The sequence below is a fragment of the Aegilops tauschii genome, chromosome 4, assembly GCF_002575655.3.
Source record: "Aegilops tauschii subsp. strangulata cultivar AL8/78 chromosome 4, Aet v6.0, whole genome shotgun sequence".
NCBI lineage: Eukaryota > Viridiplantae > Streptophyta > Magnoliopsida > Poales > Poaceae > Aegilops > Aegilops tauschii.
In genome coordinates this window covers 508381604-508401988 of record NC_053038.3, presented here as the reverse complement: position 1 = coordinate 508401988, position 20385 = coordinate 508381604, and the positions used below count along the sequence as shown (strand labels likewise).

The 20385-nt window shown below is 44.2% G+C and overlaps 1 protein-coding gene across 1 annotated transcript; it reads left to right on the top strand.

The window, feature by feature from the left end:
• Positions 1-3191: 3191 nt before the first annotated feature.
• Positions 3192-20303, top strand: LOC141022023 (uncharacterized). Its single transcript, XM_073497900.1, has 4 exons — positions 3192-3557; positions 3664-3738; positions 3859-4337; positions 20051-20303. Exons 1-4 carry the CDS (start codon positions 3192-3194, stop codon positions 20301-20303), a joined length of 1173 nt encoding a protein of 390 aa, XP_073354001.1.
• The last annotated feature ends 82 nt before the right edge of the window (positions 20304-20385 follow it).

Here is a 20385-nt window from a genome sequence, read left to right as displayed (position 1 = left end):
GGGTTGACTTTAAGTCTGTCGAGTCTCCACCATATATGAGAGGACGAAGAATCCCGACTGTTGTCGTGGGGTAGCTTCTCCTTCGTTCCCGTGTGCTAGACAATTTGGTGTAATGCACTCGGGAACGAAAGGAGGAGCTACCATCACCGACGGTCGCAAATGTCAGAGAGGAATCAGTGAGGGAGAGTCTCCACCATATATATATGAGAGGACGAAGAATCCCGACTGTTGTCGACTCGACAGACTGATAGTCAACCCGTGATGAATAATAATGATCTAATTTAGGTTTTTTAGTACATATATTTAATTGTACAAATTTAATATTTGAATTATGAACATAGGAAATGTCGTACTCGGACAACGAAAGTCTCCCAGGGGAGTGCGACTGGTGCCACGACGACCGAGGTCTGTGCGACAGGCCTCACCTAGACGAAAATCGGCGCTTCAGCATTAAGCTCGAGGAGACCTTCGATGTTGAAACGGTACTCAACGACGACAAGTGTTTTTTTTTCATAATTAAGCACGACTTCAACTATTTCAACGTGTAATTTTCATCTTTTACAATTCGACTAGCTTATCCCATGCCATGCAAGATGCTATGTCTTGGAGAGGATGGGTTTTGAAGACCACGAAAGTTTCGAAACAAAGAAAATTCACCTAAGGACCCATCATGGTATGGATTTTGAAGTAAATCTGTACAATTCTGAGAGCGTAACCCATTTTGGTTGCAAAAAAATGGGAAGCACTTTGCAAGATGTATGGTTTTCATGAGGATATGCTTGTCACCATGGATCTTGGTGATCCTGAAATCGAGCAAGACAATATGGAAATTTGGGTCCTTGTTGATACGGCTCCAATTCTACCGCTATGTGAGTTTCTCAAACATAGTTATTAACTAATTTATATTGTTTATTTCAAAATAGTCGACAGCTTATTTCCATTGACAGCTTATTTTCATTCTTCAAAGAATGTGCGGAAGATGGTAGACAAAACCCACTACACCGATGGCTCCGAATTAACTTATCAGGAGAAAAATTATCTGATCGCATTTTGTACTGATCTTGAGAATTACAATATCTACAATCAAACTCCTCAACATTATGGTCAATACGTGCCACTAGTGCACGTGTTGAACTACGGTAACTACCATGGAGATATCCTGGTAAGATTTTTTACTATTACGACATCTGTGCATCTTTTGCATACTTCTAAAACTAGTACATCATTGCTAACTATAAAGTTATTACTATGTTTTTCAACAGAGAATCCCAGAGGATTGTGTGCCTCATTTGATGTATCAGAATGGTAGCCTTGATGTTTTGAACATACAGCCAGGTCATCCTACGAATCTCAACTGTCCATACCGGATTTCTAAAAGAAGTGGAGACATGCTAATCAAAGAATGGAAAAAATGTATGGACAATTGTAAGGAGGTTCTTGGAAGCAAAAGGAAGCGAAGCGCAAGAATTGGAGACAGGATGATCTCCATTCTCCATAATGGAGAGTCAGGGTCTATATTGTTTTATGCTATTTTACCTTAAAGAGGGTATTTAGGTCCTACCTAATACTGATGATCATGTGCTAAGAACAATTAAGTAGGGTTGGTTCGATGACTATGAGGATGATGATCGTATCACTTGTTATTAATAACGAGTATAATTTGTATGATGATGATTAGTAGGACTTGTTATTATGATGATGCATGATGCGAGCATGAAGATTTATTATATATCAGTGGGTGAAATGACCATGGATTGGATTGAAGTGAAGGCAACATGCATGTGGTGCATGTCGAAAGTAGTACAATCCAAACTTGATCAAGTTAGGATTAGTATTACTTTCGACATGCACCACATGTTGCCTTCACTTCATACTAAGCCATGTTTAGGCATAGCAGTAGCGTTGGTAAACCAAGCACGGAGATAAGAGAGGACACTTCTCTCTATTAGCTAGCTAACAACCTAAATTAACCCCCAAAACCCCTGAACCACCCCCTTTCAAAAAAAACTCAGCTCCTGCCAGCTGCTGACGCGTGGACGCCTTTTGGTCCCAGTTGGTGCCACCAACCGGGACCAAAGGCCCTCCTGCCTGGGCTCGCCGCAGCGGCCACGTGGAGGCCCATCTGTCCCGGTTTGTGTAAGAACTGGGACTAAAGGCCTAGGGCTTTAGTAACGACCCTTTAGTCCCGGATCCACAACCGGGACAGATGGGCCTTACGAACCGGGACAAATGGCCCTTTTTCTACTAGTGACTGTTCGGAGCTCATTTTGTCTCCTTTACCATGAGCTCCTCAAATCTCATTTAGCCACGAAATTCTGCACGCACCTGACGCACTGAATCATCTTGCATAAAAGAATCCGATTTTTTTTATTTTTTTATTTTACTGTTCACCGGATTTAGATGAGTCCGGACACTGAATTGAATATCTGAGCATCAAACAAGCTATATTATGTAAAAAGAGCCGCACAATCAAACTGAACAAGGAGGCCACCAGTGAATATAAACCAGAACTCCTCAGGGAAAGGCAAGAAAAGATATCAATCTTATCCCATGACAATTCTCCTGTTCAAAAGATTTCACCCGGGACTTCTACCAAATAATTCCTCCATCACCCTCTTGTTGTTCTCCACGCCAAGCTCAGCTCTTCTGTGATCTTGATTTCCTTGTAAAATGCTTCAACTCTTCAGGTAATAGCACAGGTTATATACCATTGTAGCAGGATCGTCAGAAAGCAAGCCTTATTTTTAGTTTTCCATATTGCCCAGCAAATGATGACCCCTCCACACGACAGCATATTTCTTTGATTTGTAGGGAATATGGTCATTGATTACTTCTAGAGGTCTAGGAAAGTGCAAAAGCACAAATCACCACTTGCCAGACCAATTTGGCCAAGCTACAAAAAGGAAAGATGATTAATACTCTATTTATCACCACAAAAAGGAAAGAATGTTTTCTCTTTTGAAACTGCGTGGTTCGAGAGAGAGGATTTCCTTGAGTTGATCTCAAGGGAATGGGCGGCGGAACAAAGGGGAGAGTCAAATATTGATCGGTGGCAGTATAAGATTAGACATCTTAGACAGTTCTTGAGAGGATGGGCTAAGAACAATAGTGGAGTTTACAGAAAAGAGAAAGAAAGATTGTTAAAGGTTATCAATGACCTTGACATAAAAGCTGAAAGCACTGCGCTGGATATGGATGAGCGAGTATCTAAAAGAGAAGTTGAGGTTAGTCTGGCAAAGCTTCTTAGAGAAGAGGAATTGAAGTGGGCACTTAGAGCGAAAGTGCGCCAGGTTGTTCAAGGTGATAACAACACTCAATTTTTTCATATGATTGCCAACGGGAAACATAGGAAAAAGAGAATCATTCAACTTGAACAAGATGAGGGTACGATTGTTGGTCATGAAAATCTTAAAATGTATATTACCAACTATTATAAAAATCTGTTTGGGGCCCCAGCTGAGAATTATGTCGCCCTCGATGAGAGCATGGTGGACGACATTCCTCAACTGAGGGATGAAGAGAACGAAGTGATCACTGCACCTTTTTCTGAGAAGGAGGTGTTTGACACGAAATAATAAGGCACCTGGTCCGGATGGATTCCCAGCTGAGTTCTATAGGAAATGTTGGGGTATTATTAAAGGCGACTTGATGCCCATGTTCCAGGATCTGTTTAATGGCCACCTTCAGCTTTTTAAGCTTAACTTTGGTACTATCACGTTGTTACCAAAGAAGGCGGAAGTGATTCGCATTGAGCAATTCTGGCCGATATGTTTGCTCAATGTGAGCTTCAAGATTTTCACAAAGGTTGGCACAAAACGTCTGACTCAGATTGCCCATTCTGTGGTACAACCAACCCAGACTGCCTTCATGCCAGGTCGACACATTCTCGAGGGAGTGGTCGTTCTTCATGAGACCTTGCACGAAATTCACTCGAAGAAGCTCGATGGAGTGGTCTTCAAAGTGGATTTTGAAAAGGCATACGATAAAGTGAAATGGTCATTCTTACAGCAGGCCTTGCGTATGAAAGGATTCGATGAAGCTTGGAGGAAGCAGGTCGAATCATTTGTACAAGGAGGCAGCGTCGGCATCAAAGTAAATGACGATATTGGTCAGTACTTTCAGACGCTAAAAGGATTGAGACAGGGAGACCCGATGTCTCCGATCCTCTTTAATGTGGTGGTTGACATGTTGGCTGTTCTTGTTAATAGAGCAAAGCAGGACGGTCAAGTAGGTGGTCTTATCCCACATCTGGTTGAGGGTGGGGTGCCCATTCTTCAATATGCCGATGATACTATCATTTTCATGGAACATGATCTTGTTAAGGCCAGAAACATGAAGTTAGTGCTTTGCCTTTTCGAACAGCTATCAGGGTTGAAGATTAATTTTAATAAGAGTGAGCTGTTTTGCTTTCGACGCGCCATAGAAGAACAAGAAACTTACAAGCAGTTGTTTGGGTGTGAAATAGGCACGTTACCCTTCACGTATTTAGGGATTCCGATTCATCACCACAAGCTCACTAATAAAGAATGGAAATGTATCGAGGATCGGTTTGAAAAGAGGCTGAGTTGCTGGAAGGGCAAACTTTTGTCTTATGGAGGAAGATTGGTGCTTATTAATTCTGTACTTACAAGTATGCCCATGTTCCTCCTCTCTTTCTTTGAAGTCCCGGTTGGGGTACGGAAAAGATTGGATTTTTATCGATCTAGATTCTTTTGGCAAATTGATGAGAACAAAAATAAGTATCGATTGGAAAAATGGGATGTAATTTGTAGGCCAAAGGACCAGGGAGGCTTGGGAATTGAAAATTTGGAGGTGAAAAATAGGTGTTTACTCAGCAAATGGTTGTACCGTTTATCGATAGAAAGAGATGGAGTTTAGGCTCAGCTATTGCGTAACAAATATCTCTATGCCAAAACACTAGCCCAGGTTATGGCAAAACCGTCTGACTCACCGTTCTGGAAAGGGGTTATGAGGACGAAAGTAGCCTTCTTCAGCAGGACTAAATTTATCGTCGGGAATGGACGGGATACTAGATTTTGGGAGGATACTTGGTTAGGAGATTCACCGCTGGCCTTGCAGTATCCATCCCTATACAACATTGCACAACGGAAAGAGGTTTCCGTTGCTACAGTGTTGGGTTCCATTCCACTTAATATTCAGTTTAGGCGGTCTGTTATAGGTGAGCGTTGGGATAGATGGTTACATCTTGTGCGTCGGTTAATGGAGGTTAACCTTTCGGATGTACCAGACACTTTGCAATGGAAGCTTTCCAGGTCAGGAGTCTTCTCGGTTAAATCCATGTACACGGATTTGATTAATACCGGGACTATCCCGAGGACGGTACATATTTGGAAAGTTAAGGTGCCCTTGAAGATAAAAGTATTTATGTGGTTTGTGCATAAGGGTGTCATTCTTACTAAAGATAACTTAGCTAAGCGTAAGTGGGAAGGAAGTAAAAGATGTTGCTTTTGTGATCAGGATGAAACAATAGAACATTTATTTATCAAATGTCCGCTTGCTAAACTGCTTTGGAGAACTATTCACGTTACTTTCAACATAACTCCACCTCTCACGATATCACATTTGTTTGATAACTGGTTGGCTGGAGTGGAGCCAAAGTCCACGGCACATATCCGAGTGGGAGCATGTGCATTACTTTGGTCTTTATGGAATTGTCGCAATGGCGTTGCCTTTAACATACAAACCATTACCAACTTTTTGCAGGTCATCTTCAGAGCGTCTACTTGGATCCGTACGTGGTCATTACTCAGCCGTGCAGACCACAAGGAGCATATGGATATTGGGTGCAGCCGATGGGAGATGGTTGCACGGGATACGTACAACCGGTTTGGATGGCGGTCCAATAATAGAATAGGCGTTTAGTCTCCTAGTCTTTATGGCGCCGGTTGTGATTTTTATTTTTGGCCGCTTGTGGCTTTTCTTTGTTTAGTAAGACCTTTTGTTTCATTTTGAGACTTCTTGTTGGAACCTTGGGGAACTTATTTTTAATAAATGGCTGTGTGCATCAAGAGATGCAGAGGCCGGGGTACGCCTCCTTTTCGAGAAAAAAAAAATCATAGATAGCAATGTCTGCCATCTTTTCGTCGCTTCGTCTAGCTCTAGCTCTACGTGGATTCAGGCCTTGCCACGCACTCACAGGATATATAGGTCAAGAAAAACTCGACCACGGCCGTGTTGTTTCTTCTTCCATACGTAGTACCTGCTAGCTGCTTTATTGGGAATGCTGCTGTACCCGTGTATGTATACGTAGTATGTATGCACATGCACGGGTGGTCATCGTCGTCTGTATTTATTTTTGTTTCGTACCCTGACTCCCGAAAGATTGCAGTAGAGGTGGTGGTAGGCCTGCTGGTGGCACGCCATTGACTGGACCTTGGTAAATTTGGACCCGTTGGGGGCGTCGCCGTTGACTGGCGACGAAACATGCGATTTACTTGGTCTGTTTTTAATCCTTCTGGATATGGACATACTACGTATACATGCATGACAGAACTGGACCGAGCACCTACTCTCTCACGGCCTTACGGCTCTCCTCCTGTAACTAATTTACAGCTTCACCAGGCATCATTTTGTGCAGTGGTTTTACTTACCAGATGCCAGTTAAGCCAGGCGAGAGATCTGCTACGGCGTCCAGAGTTTTGGAACATGTTTGTGGTCCGTACATGCCCGACACGGAGCGCCCATCGTTTTGGACGCTTAGCCAGCCCGCCAAAAAAAACTGGTGCGCACGTACTGCTGGGGCTGGGGGCATGCGGTAAAGCCAAATCGCAGAGTTGACCACACCCACAGTTTTTTACACAGGAAAAACTTTGGAAGCTACTCGCTGGTAATAAAACGCAGGTGGTCGTAGGAATGGAAGCACATTGCAACATCGCAGTGCACACGCCTCGGGCAGCACGCGCCCTGGTCAAAACCCCACGCCGTGTGGCGAAACATAAACATATGTACGACGCCGCAGTGAAAAGACGTCGCTGCTGGAGCAGGAGGCAGGTGCTGAACGAGTGAAGGAAAGGGTTGGGCTGTCAACCTCTGGATTGATGAAGATCCATGCATGGGCGGACGACTGGCCCAAAAGTACGTACGCGTTGCCAGCAGGCTCGTCTCGTAATCACCGCGGCAGCGACGCAAGCTCATGCTCCGCTCCGACGCCCCGTCCGGAGCCCGGGTGGCGACGAGATTGCCCAGCTGCACCCGTCATGTCCCCGCGCCCGCCGTATCGCCGCCTGCGTCGGCTCGGGCCCCGGGGATCTTTGCCATTACTGCGCCTCGTGTCACGCTGCGCGTACGTGCCACAGTGCCAACGTCGACGGTACGTGCGTGCGTGTCACGTCCCGCGCGCCCTCTGACCGGCACGCTAGTCCAGCCCCAACTTTCAAGCTCGATCGCACGTTTGAAATGCACGGGAGAGGGTAAGGCCTTTCTACTACCGTCGCAGTCCGGGTCTGGATTTGCTGCCAAATTTTCACTCATCTCATGTCACACAGGATAGCATACAGATAAGCCATGCACGGGCTGATAGGTAGCAGGCCGGAGTAATCGCCTTTGCTCGAACCGGCGTTCATGACAAAGCGGCCACTGGCGAAGAGGATTGACCTGCACCGGAGAGCGCGGCGCGCCACACCCGTCGATCGCTGGTTGCCATTCCGGCGGCGGACACCCGCGTCTTCCGGCCGGGTGCTACTACGTGGACTGCACGCGCACCAGCTGGGTTGCTTGACTTGCGGCTCCATCCGCCGTAGTACTACAGTACGTGCGCCACAAAGTCTTCGCCTTTCCGTTCCCGTGCACCCGCGCTCTCCGGGCCCCGATCAACGCGTACCGCCGCATCCGTGCACAGCCAGGGCTTTGATCATGACCATTCTTAATTGTTTTCCTCCGTCCGGTCAATGTCGATGTCAGATTGATTTCGGCATTTCTGCCCTGCGTCTAGGTTCGCTCGTTCGGACCGCAAGTCCGGCCAACTCTTGTTTTTTTTTTCATGGTAACATGTACCGTACATGGTATAAATACAAGCCCCTTTGTCATATGCAAACTCTGATATACGTATAGAGTATCTGTCGTGTGTGGAGTGTGTGTTGGTAGTCACTAGTCAGGCTGGTCCGTGGTGCCATGTTCTGATGTGCACGCTCATGTGCCTGATGGCAGTTTAGGTGTATTACAAACGTTTTTCACATTGTTTTCCGCTATTTAACCCAGAAATTTCCTTCTGCTTAATTAATAGATTGGGTTTTGTGGACTCTATTTCAATTTGCTCAGTGTGGAATGGATATGTTACTCGCAAAAAAGAAGAATAATGGACTTGTTTCTTTCTTCTTTTTTTGCGAAAAAACAATGGACTTGTTATTTGAGAAAAACTAGATCACATGTGTTACCACCGGAATTGTTGATTTGATTTATAAATATTGTAAATATATAGATTTTGCATCATACTCAAAACAATGTGGGAACTTTACAAGAAACAGAAACAATCTTATCAAGATGTTGAACATATCACAGTTAAATGCGTCATAACAAGAAACAAAAATTATAAAATGTAATAAATGATAATAAATCTCTAGAAAATTTCAAAATAAAAATATGTGTCAATTAAAGATATCAAAAGAACAACAAAGAAATGAAATAACGATGGTAGCTGACGCTATTTGAAATATGGTAAAATAAAGAGAAATGCATACCAGTGAATTCCTTCATGTTTTTTATTTGTTGATGAATATTGAAAATCGGCAGCCCAACCAACCGATGTGACCAAAGTGCAAGATTCCTTAAAAAAATTCTTATCTGAAGATGGCACTCGAAACTTAATCAAACAATCTAGGCACATAAGATATTTTGAACTTACCCTGTAAGCCAATTATTACCCTCTACATACCTACTATTGCTTGCTTTATCTTATTTTCGCTCACAGCTCCATCACAATGGCTTCAATCCATGGCTATCATTAAGTCATCAAGTTCCAAATCTATGCCACAACTCATCGGCATATACGTAGACAGAAGTTTAGTTTCTATGTTATCAGTGCACCCAATACCGTGATAAATTAAATCATCCATGACTTGTTTATTATAATTCCAAATGATTAGACATAAAGACGCCATATTTGTGGAGTATTTGAATGAAGCATTTGTCTATCCCTTAAAAAGTGGTTTACCATCTAGCGCTAGTTTCCAACCATGATTATACATCATACTCATTAGAGACTCCACATTCACAAGCGACAGATCTGATATCTAAATTATGATTGTATTTGTATCTGCAAGATAATGTATCAAATAGTTATGTTTCAAGTATTTTAGTGCGACCAATATCCTCACGACGTCAAAACTCGTCAGGTAAAGTGCGCAACTTTGCTGAGAGACTTCTTCAACCAAGCTGAAGTATATGTACTATTTATACTAAAAATATATACTTACTTAAATTCATTTTATCATAATATATTCCTAATGAGTATAACTTTGGGTTAAGTGGATAACATAGTTAACCACACAATAATATTTCCATATATCAATTACAATGTTCTTTGTTATGCAATTATAGTCTACATAACAAAAAATGCTTTTAGATTTAAATTGTATTTTGTAAAAAATATTTTTATTTTCTATGATTCACAAATTATATGATGTATACATATATAATTCTGTGTATGCGCATGTGTTCATATATATTTAATATTGTCGGATGAGATATCTAAATCTTACTATCCAACAAATATCTTAAGCATATTTATAGAAATTTCTGTAGTATTAATTAAACTATTGGCAAATGTGTGTCAAGTTGCAGCCAATAATAAGTTGGCAACATGTGCATGATTTGTACTTGGTCTTGAAAAAGTATCGCTCATAGTAATCATCGACAATCATAAAAATAATGTCAATTCTACTTTTAGGCACATAAGATTTGATTATTTTATATGCCATCTCAAATGCACTTGGGATCTAGACTATATAACAGATTATGCCATTTTATCAAATAAAAAAGTATCTATGAATATATGCATTGCAAAACACAAATTGTGTCAAGTTAGCAACTTATAGCTTCGCGGAATTTAGGCAATAAGTTAGCACCCGGCCAACAGTTCTATGCATGTCATGCCTTTTCCACTTTTTAATCCAAATACCAACAATCAATGAGCAGGGCTATCTATATAGCTAATATTTTATATATAGACAAACCCCACTACAAGTCAAAAAATATATTTTCCTATGCATGCATTCTTCCACATCATCCAAGTTGTTATAGCCATTGGATTTGCTAGCGTAATCAAGTAAAATCCGTATGATCTTATTATGAGAATTTCTCTACCTTGCAAAATGCATAGTGGATAGCCAGTTAGCCACCACATTTAACTTAGAGAAGTTCAATTTTTTTGTTGCTTTGTTGTGTCTACAGAAATCCTCGCATAATTTAGATCTTAAAGTTGAATTTATATTTTGTGCAATATTTAGAAATTAAATATCTAATTCCACGGCAACGGGTGGGGTATTGTCTAGTTTGAGGAAAAATCTGCTAGATTGACCTTGCCAACTAAAAGAGGGATTCCCAGAGCCTTCCACTGAAGAAGAATACAACTTTAGACTCTCATCCCAGCCAGGGATAGACTACCTCTCACCCATTCCCACCTTCGAATGTAAACAAAGAGTCATGTCTTGGGGAGATCACATGTGTTGCCACCGGAATTGTTGATTTGATTTAAATATTGCAAATATATTGATTTTGCATCATACTCAAAACATGTGAGAACTTTACAGGAAACAAAAATACTCTTATCAAGATGTCAAACATATCACAGTTAAATGCGGTGTGACTTACCCCCTCCCCCCCCCCCCCCCTCAATGTGTTGTGACTTAAAACCCTCGTAGAGCTGCATATTGTAGGGTGACGAGGCTCTCCTCTATGCAAAAAAAGATGTTGTCCTTGTTCATATCAGAAGACTAGTGGTGGACTTAGCTAGCAAATCCAACAGTTACATTACAACAATTCAAATGATACGGCTAATTGTGAAAGCAAAGAAATAGCTATTAACACCTGCTAGAGGGATTTGTAGACATAAAATAGGTAGCTCAGTAGGAAATGCAAAAAGGGCATGTTATCTGATAAACCCTCAAAATATTAAGGAATATTTTTCTTTAGAATGTGGATTACATAAAAATAGATTCTTGAATAATGTAGAAACAAAATACTACAATGAAAATACTGGATGTGCAAACTTAGGAAGAAGATGGAATATTCGAACCGTAGTCACCTACATCGGGTTAGCTACCGCATCACTATATGGTTTCACCACTTGTTATTAGACAAAATGTGATTATTTTTATGAAAGAGACACAAAAAGATTTGCCCCATTCCACTAATAAAAAAGGAATGTCGCGTGAATTAAACGAGAATACCTTGACACAAGGTCGAGGCAAAAAGACATAAGCCTACTCTCCCAACAAAATAAACTTTGAGGACTTGACTTGCTGAGGCCAACTTCATGTGTCTCATTTGATCTTACTAACAAGTATTGATGGCATTGGTGATGTATTGTTCAATAGCTTCACATCCTGCTAAGTCCAAATCTTGGAAGCCACTAGCATAGCAATGGAAAGGGTAGCCTTGTGACGACCATCCTTCTCCGAGGAAATTGATTGCCACCAATCCTTAAACATGTGAAGTTGGTCCCAGGTTGCGATATATGAATCCACCAAACTAGGAAAAAACTAGATTGAACTCCAAATCTGGATGGAATAGCGACACTTGAAGAGCAGGCGCAAGGCCGACTCTCTCTTCCACTTGCAAAGCGGGCAAAGGCCGCAATTTCAGTCAATTTTATAGAGCTCACCAAACTTTGTTTTGAAAGACTAAGAGCATCTACAATACCACCCCCCCCCCCCCCCCCCTCAAATCCTCCTCAAACATCCGCGGACGCTCACGGTTAGTGACCCGAAAGTAGAGAGAGATGGCAAAAATCTGATTCAACTGGACCCCTCATATCCCTATATGTCTGCGTTGTCTGCATACCCTCATATTGTGACCAAATATGAGGAGGATACGAGGGCATGCGGATGCACCCGGACAAGCCCGGTCAGTCCGCCACGTAGGACACGGCCCACCCCGGACCACATTTTCTCTTTCTTTATTCTTTCTTTTCTTTCTCTCTCTTCATCTCCACCAATCACAGGCAAGTAACCGGACATATAAGGGGAAAATGAGGAGCATGGCTACACGGGCGGACAAATAGAGTCTCAAAACGGAAACCCCCGGACACTGACCGGACGCGTCCATGATTGTTTAAGGGTGACAGATTTGCTAAGTCCAAATGCAGATGCTCTAGCCACACAAAGAACCTGCACCTCGGGGTGCCCAGTTTTTCCATATGATTTAACACATGGGGAGGCGGCCAATCCGTCGAATCCATTGCAAATTGGATCCAATAAATAAGCATATTTTTTCAGTAATCATGGATCTTCATGTGTCTTTTCACATCCTATGTGGTGCGGGCTTAATTGGCAGTCATTTGCGACGAAGTTAGCGTCGCTTGCTTAGAGAGAAACGATGACAGTGACGTTAATGTGCAACAATGGAGAGGTTTCCTTCGGAGTGATGTGTGTGATGTATCTGGTGCATGATAAGTGCCACACGTATGGCATGAATACACGACAACTTCAGACGTTTTTTATGGTAAGTTTAGTGACGCGAGAAGGCAACTTTAGTTGTCAAGTATGGCAACTCCTTTTTCGGATGGCGAGTTTTAGTTTATTTTTTGGTTTATTTTTCTTTTCGAATGACAACTTTAATTGTAAAAAACGTCGGGAACACGTGGCACTTATCATTTGGGTTAGTTAATTGATCGAGCTCAAACTTTAGAAGAAGAAAATCAGAAAAAAAAAATCACATTCCATTGCCATTCCGCACGGCCCAAAAAATCAAGAAGCACACGGCACGCAAAGAGGAAGAACGACGTGCGCGGCGCGTCACGTCCATTGCCATTCCGCCCCGGCGATGGAACCAGGACCCATCTCTTCCGTGCATGTGCATGTACCAAAAAGTCTTGGCCTTTCCGTTCCCGTGCACCCGCGCTCTCTCCGGCCCTCCATCCACGCGCTGGTCAGCCCATGCATGCACAACGGCGGAACCTGTGCTTATATTTTTTGGCCGTTCGCCCGGTTGGTACGCGCGTATGCATGCATGTGCTCCTAGCTAAGCTCAGGTTAACGTCGCACATCGCGCTCCACGGGGCCTACGTACTGCTGGTACGGCTCACTTCATGTACGACGACCATGGATGGAGTCGTTCGATGTTGATGCTCCGGCGCCAGATCAGATGTGTTGACTCCTGGACACGGCGATGGAGGTTGTGTCGGTCCACAGTGCTAAATCGGGGAGCAGAGACAAGAGGGATTTAATTCGTGTGTGGCAAATTTCGTGATTCTTCCGTACATATATATGTACGTACGTACATTACATACATACATACATACACTCGATCGCACCGAGCGTATGGCCAGGGCAATAAACCTCTTCTTTTTCCGCGTTGATGATCAACTGAAACCTGGACGAAACGTAATGATGAATGCAAAAATACGACGAGTAAAATGGATCCATCTTGATGTACATGTACCGTGACATTACGCATCTGCCTAGCTATATAGAGGGGTACTAGCTAAGCAAGTACGTACTGATATGATGATACTGTAAGTTACATCATGCGTCTGGAGTTTACCGGCTGGCATGCATATACTAGTTAGAAGCTAAAACAAACCTATATGTAGTACGTACAGGTAGGGGTAGCCACATGAGGGCAGTGCATGCAGCCATCGACCGATCGGATCGGGCTTCCTCAGAGAATACAAGACGCAAGTGGTCCGATTCATCCGTCGATGTCCATCCATCATGCGTTCGCTGTATGTATGTGCGATCGCCCACATGCCTCTGCCGTGTATATGGACCGTGCAGATGCTACGTACTTTGGCAGCACTCCAAACTAGTACAGTACATTATATACGTACGTACAAGAGCGTGGAGACCGATAATCAATCTCACTCCTTTAATTAAAGCGTACGTGTATACACTAGAGGGAGGGAGGAAGAGGAGGGCATCCTTCCGGTCTTTAGCACTGTAGCGCAGTGCTATCCCGAGGCCTAAGAACATTTACAATTGGACTCCTCGAACCCTCGTACGGTCGGGCCACTAGTATGTTAAGAAAACTCGACTCAGACGGACGTCTCATGCCGGCCCCAAACGCACCTCATATCCAGCTCAAATCAAGGGTGGATATGGGGAGGTTCGGGTGCGTCCGTCACATCGAATCCGGCCCACGCTTGCTCATCCCATTCCATCCCACCATCCGCTCCTCGGATCAAACCCTACCCATTCCATTCCACCCCACTCCACCCCAAGCTCCCTTCCAGCGGTCTCCGGCCCTCTCCGGCATGGCAGGCAGCGGATCTGACTCAGACCACTCCGGGACTGTTGAATGGGGTGTCGTCTCCTGAGGGATGGAGGAGGATATGGCAGTCCGCATTGCCCTCCGCCATTCCGGAAGGAGTGCACCCGACCGACGTCGGGATCTGTCCGGCATGAATTCATTGTGTCGGCTAGGCCAAGCAGCGGTCTGTTTCAATGCTTGAGCCGAAGTGGATTTCTCGGCCGCCGTGCATGTTTAATGCTGGTAGGACGAGAGATGGGCAGACGGCTTCAGTGCGGTACAAAGCAGTCATGTCGCTCCAGCATTGAACTTGTGCGGAGATCGAGCAGATGCATCGCAGGCGGCGCGCTGCTTCGATGCCGGCTCCAGTACCCGGTCACGTCTGCTCTGGGCCAGGATGCATCCACTCTCAGCTCCTTTGGCGATGTTACTGGCTTAGTCACCAACTGCAGCAAAAGCCTTGTGGCGTCCATTCGATGTGCCAACATCGATCTTGATGACATCCTCTAGGCCTTCCCTACAGTCAGGACCTCCTTTCCAATGTGATATCTTGGCCTTCCACTGTCAATTAAGAGACTCAAGTGAATTCATTTTAAGTTCTTGGAGCATAAGGTGGCTGCCAAACTACCCCCTGGTCGGCCATGCACGTGGCAACACCAGTGCACATTGTCTTGGTCAAAGCAGTCCTCACGGCCATTGCTATATACCACCTCACACCACTTGACCTCCCGGTTGAAGTTAGCAAAAAGATTGATAGTCTGAGGCGCGCCTATTTATGGGCGGGTTGCGATACGGTGACGGGAGGCAAATGTAAAGTTAACTGGAACCTCATGTGCAAGCCCAAGATCTATGGGGGGTTGGGTGTGTTAGACCTGGAAAATTTGGCTTCTGCTCTACGTCTTTGTTGGCTTTGGTTCGAATGAGCTGATCCGCCAAAACATGGTCTGGGATGGGTACGCCATGTACTGACAGTGATAAGGATCTTTTTGCGGCGGCCACAACGATGTTCATCGGTGATGGTAAGACAACTGAATTTTGGGAATCCTCTTGGCTTGATGGTCTTAGGCCCAGAGACATCACACCTAAGATTTTCGAGATATCAAAAAGGAAGGCATGTGTGGTTAGTAAGGCTCTGGACAATAACTCTTGGATTCACCAGATTAACACCCAGCAAGGGCTAAACTTTGGGAGATGATTGACACATACACAACAGTTTGCTAAACTTCGGGAGATGATTGCTGATGTTACTCTCAGAAATGATAGGCAGGACACTATATCATGTAAATTCACTACAAATGGGGGAGTACTCGACGTCAACGGCATACTTGGCGCATTTTGCGGGCCTAACATATAGCCCCAACAATGCCACGATCTGGAAGATGTGAGCCCCTCCGCAGTGCAAATTATTTGCTTGGTTAGTTCTTCAGAACCGAGTTTGGACAGCAGATCGACTGACACGAAGCGGATGGCCTAACCGTGGCCTTTTCCCCCTCCGCAAACAAGTGCAAGAGTTTGCAGCCCACCTGTTATTTCAGTGTCGATTCTCAGTTCGAGTCTGGAACGAGATCACCGTCTGGCTTGGCATACACGACTACACGCCACTGACTTGGCGAACGAGGATTCGGTTAGAGCTTGCACGATCAAGGCTGTTGGCGCGGGACACCAACACAGTAAGGCCCTTGCTTCGATTATGATGCTGGTCTCATGGGAAATTTGGAAGGAACGAAATGCAAGAATTTTTTGCAACACAGCCGCTCCAACAGCGATCATCGTCAGCAGAATCAAGGAGGAAGCCCACCTCTGGGCGCTTGCTGGAGCCAAGCATTTGAGCCTACTTATGTCGTGAGAGTAGAACTTTATTTTCCCATTTTGCGGCTTATGTCTAAACCTTCTTCTTAATTAATGAAAATGGCAAATCTTTGGCCTTGTTTCAAAAAAAATGTGGCACAGGGAGTGGAGGTGTGGTCGCACAAAAGAGGGCGCGAGCATGCGAGATGTTATTGGGTGGGACCACATTTGCGGACGCGTATGTGGCGGTGGCCCGAACCCTGCAAACCCCCCCTAGTTTGCGGCCGGTTTGTAGGAATTCAGGCATACGAACGAGTCCGCAGACAAATTGGGGCCCACATTGGATGGCAAGCTACTTTTGGACAGCTCGGTCTTGACGTATGCAGGTGTTTTGAGGGACGACATTGGGATGCCCTAAGGTGAGATCACTCAAACAGTTATCTCCATAAAAATTTCAGGAGTTAAGACTCAAACTTTGCCCCTCTCATTCAAATTTGAGCAACCAACTTCACTTCTTAGAAAAATTTCTCCTCCGCCTCCCCTCCTCTTTCCTCGCGTGGTGTGTCTCTTTTTGTCGGCTCCACCGTCATAGCCACCGTACACCCAGATTGCGGCGGGAATGGAACCGTCGGCCTGCTACAATTGGAGACACCATAATAAAAAAAATTATATAAACTCTTGAGACCGAAAATTTGTTTTGGTACTCGAGGTACATGGAGCTCGTTTTTTTAACATACAAAACTAGTGTTGCAGTGCTTCAAAAATTCTGAAAAAAATCCACAGTATCATACGGATGTACACTGCATGTTTGCAAAAATTCATGACGAAATATACTGACATGCGGGCTACACAAAAAGGCAAATCTTTTTTCCCAAAAAAAAAGGCAAATCTTTGACATTGGAAACAATGAACAGTATGTGCACTCGATCTTCACTATATAAAACCAATGATTTTCACTTTTTTGTGAAGCTCACGAATCAATGTATTTTTTGATGAAACGTTATACATCTGTACACATTCATATGTCAATATTGATTTTTTTCAGAATTTTTAAAAACTTTAAAACGTGATTTTTGAATGTTTCAAAAAAAGGCGCCATGTAGCCCGAGCACCAAAACACTATCCTTTCCCCTCTGTTGGTGTTCTTGGGGACTATCTTCGGAGAACACCACGGTGGATTCCCTCGAAGTAATGGGTGCAATTGGTGGAAGATCTACCGTAAAAAAGGTGCTACAAGATAAGACTTGTCCTGCTCCTGGGTGGTTAAATGCGAAATATAGCTACAAAAATTCCGGATTTAATTTGTGACAAGCATTGGCGAATGTTTTACATGTGTGCAGAGTTTCATGATGGAATGACATTCGTAGAGGTTTCAAGAAAAAACAAATAGTGCTTCTAAATGCTTTAAAATAGCAATTTGCATCATCAATTTTATTTTTTCTGCCCGGAGTATTAGTAATGTTTTTACTTTACGAAACTTTGCATGCAAGGGAAGCATTCAACAATGTTTGCCATATAAAAACTAAACATTTTTTTGAACATTTTACATTTCACTGTTCATTCAGGTGGATATACTAACTCAAGGCAAAATGGACAAATTTGACCTAAGAGCGAAACTAACTCACAAACTAAACCGTCGGTGAAACTAAGTCACCCAACTGACCCTTTTGTGCAGCGCCTTACTGACAGGCGTGGCATGCCTGGCCAGTGTGGCACCCCGGGTCCAGGCCCGGCCCCACCCTGGTCGTGCAGCGGCTAGCCGACAGGCGCCACACTACCATGAGCAGCGCCTAGATGAAAGGCGTCACACTTGTCAAGTGCAATGCCTATGCGTTAGGCGCTGCACATTCACTTACCTAGCTAGGTGCGGCCCACCTAGCCACCCCCCACACGCACCCCCACCCCAACCCCACAACAGATTGTGCTCTCCCCCCGATTTCCTCTCTCCCCCCTCTCAAATCCTTCCCCATCCTTGGAATCTGAAGGTTTTGTCCGTGGATTTGGACCCCAGTCCCTCCCTCAAGGAAATCTTCTCCGATCCCCTCGTTTTCCTCCGAAAAATGCTCACATTGCTCAATTCTTGCTAGGGTTAGGAAAACCCTAGTTCTTCATGGATTTTTAAATTTGAATGGAAATGTGAGATGATTGTTTGCCATTTTGCTTGGGTTAGGCTTCCTATTATGTTAGGGTTAGGGCTATAGTTCTTGTCATGAAGGGGTTTGGGTTAGGGTTTTTAGTATGTTAGGGTTAGGGTTATGGTTCTTGCTAAGTTGGGGTTAGGGTTATTGTTTGCTATCTATGTTAGGGCTTTGGACTTCGTGTTAACCTTCAGAGGTAAAAGCTTCCGCAAACAAGCAAGTCCGACTGTTAAGGCGTGTCTATTTGAAATAAACACATACTACAAAATACCAACTAGTACGATTATTACCTCCTTCTTCATCGACATCCTATAGGCCCGGTGTTCAACGCCATAGTAATCGTCAAGAAACCACACCATCCTCCATATTTCAAACAATAAACATATATTCGAAAACTAAAACACTTACTATTATTATTTTACATGCGAGAATTATTTCATATATAAAGACAAATTCCTACGGAAGCATCATTTCCAATAGGTACTAAAAGAAATTTAAATACTTATCTAGTACTCAACATTAATAAACAACAATCAGACATATGTAATAAAAAGGAATATTCATCTAAACAAAACTAGAGTTCTATGTGACTTTCTAAAACACTTCCTATGTGACTTCTTTTCCATATATACTCAAGAATAAAATATGAGCAAACTAGGATTAAATATTATTCTAATACTCAACAACCAAATATGACTTCCTATGTGACTTCTTTTCCATAAATACATACAAATTACTATGGAACCAAGATTGACAATACAAATCAACAACATTAGGATTCCATTGCAAATCATCTAGAAATCCTAAATCACACTACACTATTTCAATTTAACATATAAATTTTGAATCCAAGCAAATCAAGGGTTTCACCCAAACTTGCACAAATATGAAAAACGTGAACAATTTTACGGATAAAAGGAAGGGGATTGGACGAGTTTACCTTGTAGGAGGAACTAGGGAAGAAATCCACGGCCGAAAACTTTAGATAAGAAGGATTTTGGAGAGGGGATTGAGGGGGAGAGCAGATAGCTGCCGCCGCGCTGCTCTCTAGTACTGGAACGAACGAATGGGTGGGTCGAATGGGGAGGGCAAGGCCGCGGCGACTTAATTCATTGTGCAACGCCCTTCGTCTAGGCGCTGCAGATGGTAGTATGGCTCCCGTCGGTTAGGTGCCGCACGACCAGGGGTAGGGTCGGGCCTGAACCCGGGGTGCCTTGCTAGCTAGGCATGCAGCGCCTGTCAGTAAGGCGTCGCTCTGTAGAGTGCAGCGCCTTATTATCGGACGCTGCACAAAAAGGTCAGCTGGTGAATTAGTTTCACCGACGGTTCAATTTGTGAAATAGTTTCGCTCTTAGGTCAAATTTATCCATTTTGCCCTAACTCAACGTCCCCTGGAAACACCACTTCATATCGGGATGAAACACATGCGATCTGGCCTTCCTAAATAAAAGCCGCGTGTTACAACTTCCAACAGAACAACGCGATTTTACTTTCTTCATAAAAAAACCCTATTTTTAGAAATATAAGGGCATTTAGAGCAACTCTAGCGCGGCGACCCATTTCGTCCTTGCGTGTCCGTTTGAGTTGGCGCGGACAAAATGGTCGACCCAACGCGCCGACCCAAACGAACGCGCATCAGTTTTTGTTCGCCTGCCAACCTATTCCCGGCCCTATTTTGAGCCTTATTTGTGTCGGCGCAGACACGAAACGGACGTGTGCGACGCCCGCCTACTCCCACCTGGCCCGCTAGTCGGTGGCACATTGGCCATCCTCTCCCATTCCAACAGCAAACCCTCGCCCGCCTCCTTCGTCGTCGCCGCCGTCGCCCATTTTCCGGTGGCTCTGCCAGCTGCCGGTGCCGCAACATCCCCCTACAACGCCGCCACCTCCCACGACGCCGCCACCGCCGTCCCACCGTCGGGGATCCGAAAGCTGCCCATCCCCACTCCCTGACACAGCCGCGACCAAGAAGCCGCCTCGCCGCCCCGCGAACTTCTTCGTCCTGACACCGGCATGCTCGTCGGACGCCGCCAGG